The sequence below is a fragment of the Hakea prostrata genome, chromosome 4, assembly GCF_041222555.1.
Source record: "Hakea prostrata isolate BN-2017 chromosome 4, UWA_Hpros_2, whole genome shotgun sequence".
Taxonomy (NCBI): Eukaryota; Viridiplantae; Streptophyta; class Magnoliopsida; order Proteales; family Proteaceae; genus Hakea; species Hakea prostrata.
Window position 1 is genome coordinate 20,635,443 of NC_142603.1, and position 6,000 is coordinate 20,641,442.

The following is a 6,000-nucleotide window of genomic DNA, read 5'->3' on the forward strand; positions in this document are numbered from 1 at the left end:
AACAAATTGCACTGGCACCCCAAACTAGAGGTTTTAAAGCATTGACACCCTATTTTCCGTTTGAAAAGACATAGGTCCTATTCTGTTACAATGGTTAGTTACATTATTGTAAAAATTATTATACCCTTCCAAGAAATCTTATTCTCATTTACCAAAAAAAGAAAAAAAGTGACATTATTCGCCTATGAAGGTTATTTGATGAAGACAATGTTGTTTGATTTTTTATTTTATTTTTTCTTCTTAGATTTTGGTTAGGGCATCTTTAGAATTAAAGAAAAATAAACAATGGATTAACTCTTTCACTAAGAGAATGGACTAATTTGTTTAGTGAATTAGAGTGTCTGTGTTTTTCAAACCTAAAGTGGGGTGTTAGTGCAATTTGCTCTAAATAATATGAGTATGCATTCCAAATGTTAAATGCAGAAGAACTCAACAGGTGAATTGACTACAAATTTGTTAAGGGAAAATCCTTTTTGTAAGTCGATGGCATTCATTCCCTGTCACTTCTCAGTGAGTCCTGCTTAGAGTAGAGGATAACCCTTGTAGTTGAACTTTAAATACATCTAGCTGAAAATCTTCTACCAAAAATAAAAAAGAGAATCAAGAGCATTCAGCAATGAAAGAAAAGTAAAGGAAAATTTGAGAAAGAAAAGCTAAACAGAACTTGAGCTAGCAGCAAAGAAACCCTCCTATTAAACTTTCACAAATCTACACAAGAAAAAGATAGTTAGTGTTTACAGTTGTGGCAATAGTGATCTTCCATTGGAGAGGCACAATTGTAGCAGAAACTGAACCCACACCTGCATGTGATCTGCAGGCAACCCTCGGTTCTCTCCACAAGAAAACGGCATTTGGGACATCTCTGCCATTTCTTCTTCTTCGCAAGCTCCATAACCATCATGTCTTCGCTGGTTTTTCCATTGATTTTTGAATTCCAAAAATCTCTGCATTTCTTGCCTGAATGCCATGGAACCTTACATTGCGCACAGAACAGTCTTCTGCAAATGGGGCACTCTGATTCTCTAATTATTCCCGTCTCATCATTCACCAACAGGGCAGAGCAATCTTTGAAAGGGCAATAAAATTTCTGATCCTCGCTAATTAAAGACTCACAAAGAACAACACCCCACCTGCAAATCACATCGGGTGCAAGGATTGAACGACAGGAATCAAGCTCCAACGTTTCTTTACAGCTCAAATCTGGGCACTTTATACTCGATTTCTTCTCTGCTAACTTGGATTCCACATAACTGGCAATGCAACCAGAACAGAATACATGTTTGCATCCCTTCACCGTAAACAACTTGGAATTCCAAAAGCGTTCAAAGCAGATTTTGCATTGGAATCTCTTCTGCTTTCTCTTAAGGGTAGACGAAGACATAATCAGCACCGAAGTAAAGCGTGGAGGGATGCGAAGTAAATGAATTCTTTTCTTCTTCAGGTTTCAAATAAAGTGAGAAACTGTAAGTAGTTCAGCAAATTGAAGGGATTTGAAGATGAAATTTAACTGATTGCGGGATTTTTTTTACGTGTGAATCCCCTCATTAGACCATAAATGCATAAAATAATGTTGGTTTCCAGGTGCAATATATTTGGTGTGGGTCTCAAATAGATTAACACCGTTTGCTAATTGCTAGCATTGAGTGTATTTAAATTCTAAACCTAGAGAGACCAAAATACCCATCAAATTACTTAATACAATATATTATAATTAAAATATCCTTTAATTATTCACAATAAATAATTTTTAAACTATATATTCATTAACGTTTTAATGACCAAATTACCCCTAATTACATATTTTATTCTCTTTCTAATGCCAAAATTTTATATTTTGAAAAATAATTTTATACAAAAGAGATGGAATAATTTAAAGTGAATTTATTCAAAGAGATGGAATCATTTAAAGTGAAAACTCACTTTACAGAATTCCCACTTCAAAGACTGGTTTAATTACTTCTAGTACAAGAGGACAATATGACTCTTATACTGGGCGTTAGAGATTGGAAGGTTCAAATATGTAATGTTAAGTTACCTTTGATTTCTTCCATATCTCTTAGATTCTCATCTCATTAGATTTCTTGGAATAGAAACCAACCAAAAATTTGTCGGCCAAGGAATCAATTCTGAACCCATCCAGTTTACATTCATCATTGATTGACGCTTTAAACGTTATCCTGTATAGAACAAAATTCTATCGAAATTTGCGAAATTTCCACCGAAATTTTTCATTTTGAAAAATGCGAAACAAAATTCATGAGGACCGAAAAAAATCCACAGTTTCGATAGAAACTATCGAAATTTCGTCGAAACTTGTCGAAACTTGGTTCAACCTAGTTGAACCAGCTGCTTCATGAGGAAAAAATATTCCCAAATTTCGTGGGAAACTTGGAAAATTTCGTGGAAACCTGAGATATTTTGTGAAAACTTGGGACTTTTTCCTGTAAATTTTGTAGCTTTCTCAAATTTTCAATTTTTTTGTTTATTTCATGTTTCCCCAAATACCCCCTCTATCAGGACTTCCCTATCCAAAGTGCGTATTCTCTCAGGTTAGTTATCTTAAGCATATTGATGACCAGACTTTTAAAGTCACAGTTGTCGATTAACTTGACAACCATAGGCATAAAATGTCACGGGATGTCTATGTTCGTAATTGAAGGAGAGGATATTATAGGCATAGTACTACTCAGCTCACAAGATGAATCCACTCTTGGTACTCCTCTTTAACACTAAGTTGTATTTTCTTTTTATTGTTAACTATTTTGAAGTTAGAAATTATATATTGAATGTTATGTGCTTAAGTAATTAAGTTTATAATGTACTTTTTGGACAACTCTACATTGATGTTATGTACATTGAATGACATATCCACATTGATTTTTTTAGCAAAATACAACAAATGTATTCTTTATACTCTAATTAACTTAAATACAGGATCCCACCCCAAAATACTCTCTAAAACCTGTCGAAATTTGTACGGAAAAGTCCTCGGTTTCCTCGAAATTTGTCAAGTTTCCATCTAAGTTTCTCATTTTCACCCGATCGAAACTTGAGTTTCCCTTGAATTTTTTACCATGCTATCCCGTATACAGTACGATCCATTTGCAACGTTATTGTTCAAACTTTGCTCGATTTCAGGTCCATTGAAAGGACTCATGAGGTAAAATAACAGATCATCTTTGCCTTAGAATTGGGAAGATAAGAATATTGACTTGTGGACGGTTAAAAAAAGAGGAGAATTCTTGGAAACAGTAAGAAAACAAGATCTGCAAATGGGGGTATTTTGATCATTAAGTGTTAATTAATATATAATTTTAAAAAATATTTATTGTGAATAGTTAAAGGGCATTTTAGTCATAATACAATGTGTTAAATAACCTGAAGGATATTTTGGTCATTCTAAGTTTAAAATTTGAATACACTTAACGGTGACTAACAATGTTAGTCTAGTTGGGACCCACATATAATATATTGCATTAAGAGGACTCAATATTAGTTTACAATCCACTAAGGAGAGACCCACACATAAAAATTCTTTTTATTTTTTATTTTATTTTGTTGATTTAAAGTTGAAATTTAATTGATTGTGGTATTTGAATTTTTTTTTTTTTTTTTTTTTTTTGAGTAATTTTCATATGGATCCCCTGAGGTTTGGTCTATGTCATTTTCAATCCAAAAAAATTGAGATTTTGCATATGCCTCCCCTGTACTATAGAAAATATCAATTTAAGGACAAATTATCACTTTTATGACCAATTTGCCTTTATTCTTTTTTTTTTAATTTAAATTTTTTGCATATATATGCTACTTACCATGAAACTCATGACTCCCCTTTTAGTCCAAAAATTATAGAAAAGTCTTAAAATTCAAATAAATTTTAAAATATGACTAAAATACATTTATATGTTAAAATCCCTCAAGTACTCCTTAACTTAAACCCTATTTTTGGACTAAAAGGGGAGTCATGAGTTTCATGATAGGTAGGATGTATATGTAAAAAATTTAAATTAAAAAAAGAATAAGGGCAAATTGGTTATAAAAGTGATAATTTGTCTTTAAATTGACCTTTTCTATAATACAAGGGAGGCAAATGCAAAGTCTCAGGTTTTTTGGATTAAAAATGACATAAACCAAACCTCAGGGGGTCTAAATGAAATTTGCCAAAAAAAAAAAAATAATGGCAAATTGGTCATAGAAACGACAATTTGTCCTTAAATTAACTTTTTCTATAGTACAGGGGAAGCATATGCAAAGTCTCAATTTTTTTGGACTAAAAATGACATAGATCAAACCTTAGGGGGTCCATATGAAAATTACCCATTTTTTTATTGATTTGAAGTTGAAATTTAATTGATTTTGGTAATTGAAATTGAAATTATTTTTCTTTTCAGTACAAATTTGAAATTTAAGTTCAAACATCCAATTTTGAAATTTGAATTCAACCATGGATGATGTTGCAATTTGGGGGTCAAACCCCTCTTTCTTTTATTCTTGAGTAAATTACACGGCACCCATTATATTTAGGGCAAAACTAGTGATCACTCACTATTATCTCATAAATTACACGGTACACACCCACATGCAAATTACAATTTTTTTTTTTAGTTTTTTAGTTTTTTTTTTTTATTATTATTATATATCGGTACATAAGACGACACTAGAAACCCAAAGAAAACAGCAAAAGCAAACTGGTCATCTCTCTGCTTGAAGGATTTCCTCTAAACCAAGAGGAATATCCTGAAACTTCTGTCGCTCCATCCTCGCAGGGGCAGAGAACCCGTCGCCGTCTCGGCTATGCTACCGGAGGCTCTGGGGAAGTCGGAATAGGAGAGCACTCATCTTGGGGTGGGCTTACTACTTAGATGCTTTCAGCAGTTATCCGCTCCACACTTGGCTACCTAGCGTTTACCGTGGGCACGATAACTGGTACACCAAAGGTGCGTCCTTCCCGGTCCTCTCGTACTAGCTAAACTACCGTCTCATACCTAACCCTTAAGAAAGTAAAAGGATTCTCCATTTACCCATCTTTTTCCTAAACCTTATTGGAAACCATCTACCATGACGGAAACCACCACTATCTATGCCACCACGTTCCGTTGCTGGAAATCACCCACCATCTACCTTTACAAGCGAAAAATGAATACACATTGTCACCTTGTCCATTGTTAGCTTTATTTATATTTTTTTTATTTTATTAAAAATCATTTATTTACAAGATAGAAGGGACGGGATGTGCCTCGTAGAGGTGCATACTCCTTTGATGCTTTTTCACTACTCAATAACGGTAAAGCTCACTTTTAAGTATTGATGATATAAATAAAAATTCGACATCAACTCCACCCTTATTGTATGGTAAGAAAGCATTAGAGGAGCACATATTATCAAGGGATACTTGATGAGGTAGGGCGCATATTTAATGGGATAAAGAACATGAAAGACAAAAAAAGAAAATGGGGAGAAAAGTGAACAAAGAACCATCAAAACCATGATTTAAAGTATCTCACCATACCATATGATACTAGTCAATACACATCCATATTGAACATAACCAACATGAAACATATTCATAGGTCTCCTTTTTTTTTTTTTTTTTTTTTCTTTTTTAAATGGGCATGTATTGGATTTCACCAAAATGTATATCGTTGGTGAGTATGATAAATAGTCAATACAAGATGATACTTGATACTGCTATTTAAACCTAGGCCAAAACAATGATTTACAATAAAACAAGCATGAGACTGATCCAAGTGGTAAGCAGCTTGGTCACCTTAAACAAGGTTCACGTATCGAAACCTTGTGGATGCAAAAAAACTCCGCTGAAAAACTCCCCACCACAGCCAGATGTGCGACCCGGGTCGAACACCGGATTAGTCAGGGCAAAGCCTTGGAAACCAGGGTTGGCAAAAAAAAAAAAAAAAAAAAGAGCATGAGAGCTTAGTTTTAATTGACTACAAATGCATTTACAGTGAAAATCTGAAAATCAACATCATTCCATTAAAG

At 33.6% G+C, this 6,000-nt stretch overlaps 1 protein-coding gene across 1 annotated transcript; it reads right to left on the reverse strand.

The window, feature by feature from the left end:
- Positions 1-415: 415 nt before the first annotated feature.
- Positions 416-1,472, reverse strand: LOC149018418 (E3 ubiquitin-protein ligase RSL1-like). Its single transcript, XM_089154360.1, has one exon. The coding sequence runs from the start codon at positions 1,379-1,381 to the stop codon at positions 728-730; it is 654 nt and encodes a 217-aa protein (XP_089010486.1). The 5' UTR covers positions 1,382-1,472; the 3' UTR covers positions 416-727.
- Positions 1,473-6,000: the final 4,528 nt, after the last annotated feature.

Bases quoted from the DNA above. Each gene is read 5' to 3' on its own strand.
- LOC149018418 (XM_089154360.1), bottom strand. From the start codon at position 1,381: ATGTCTTCGTCTACCCTTAAGAGAAAGCAGAAGAGATTCCAATGCAAA.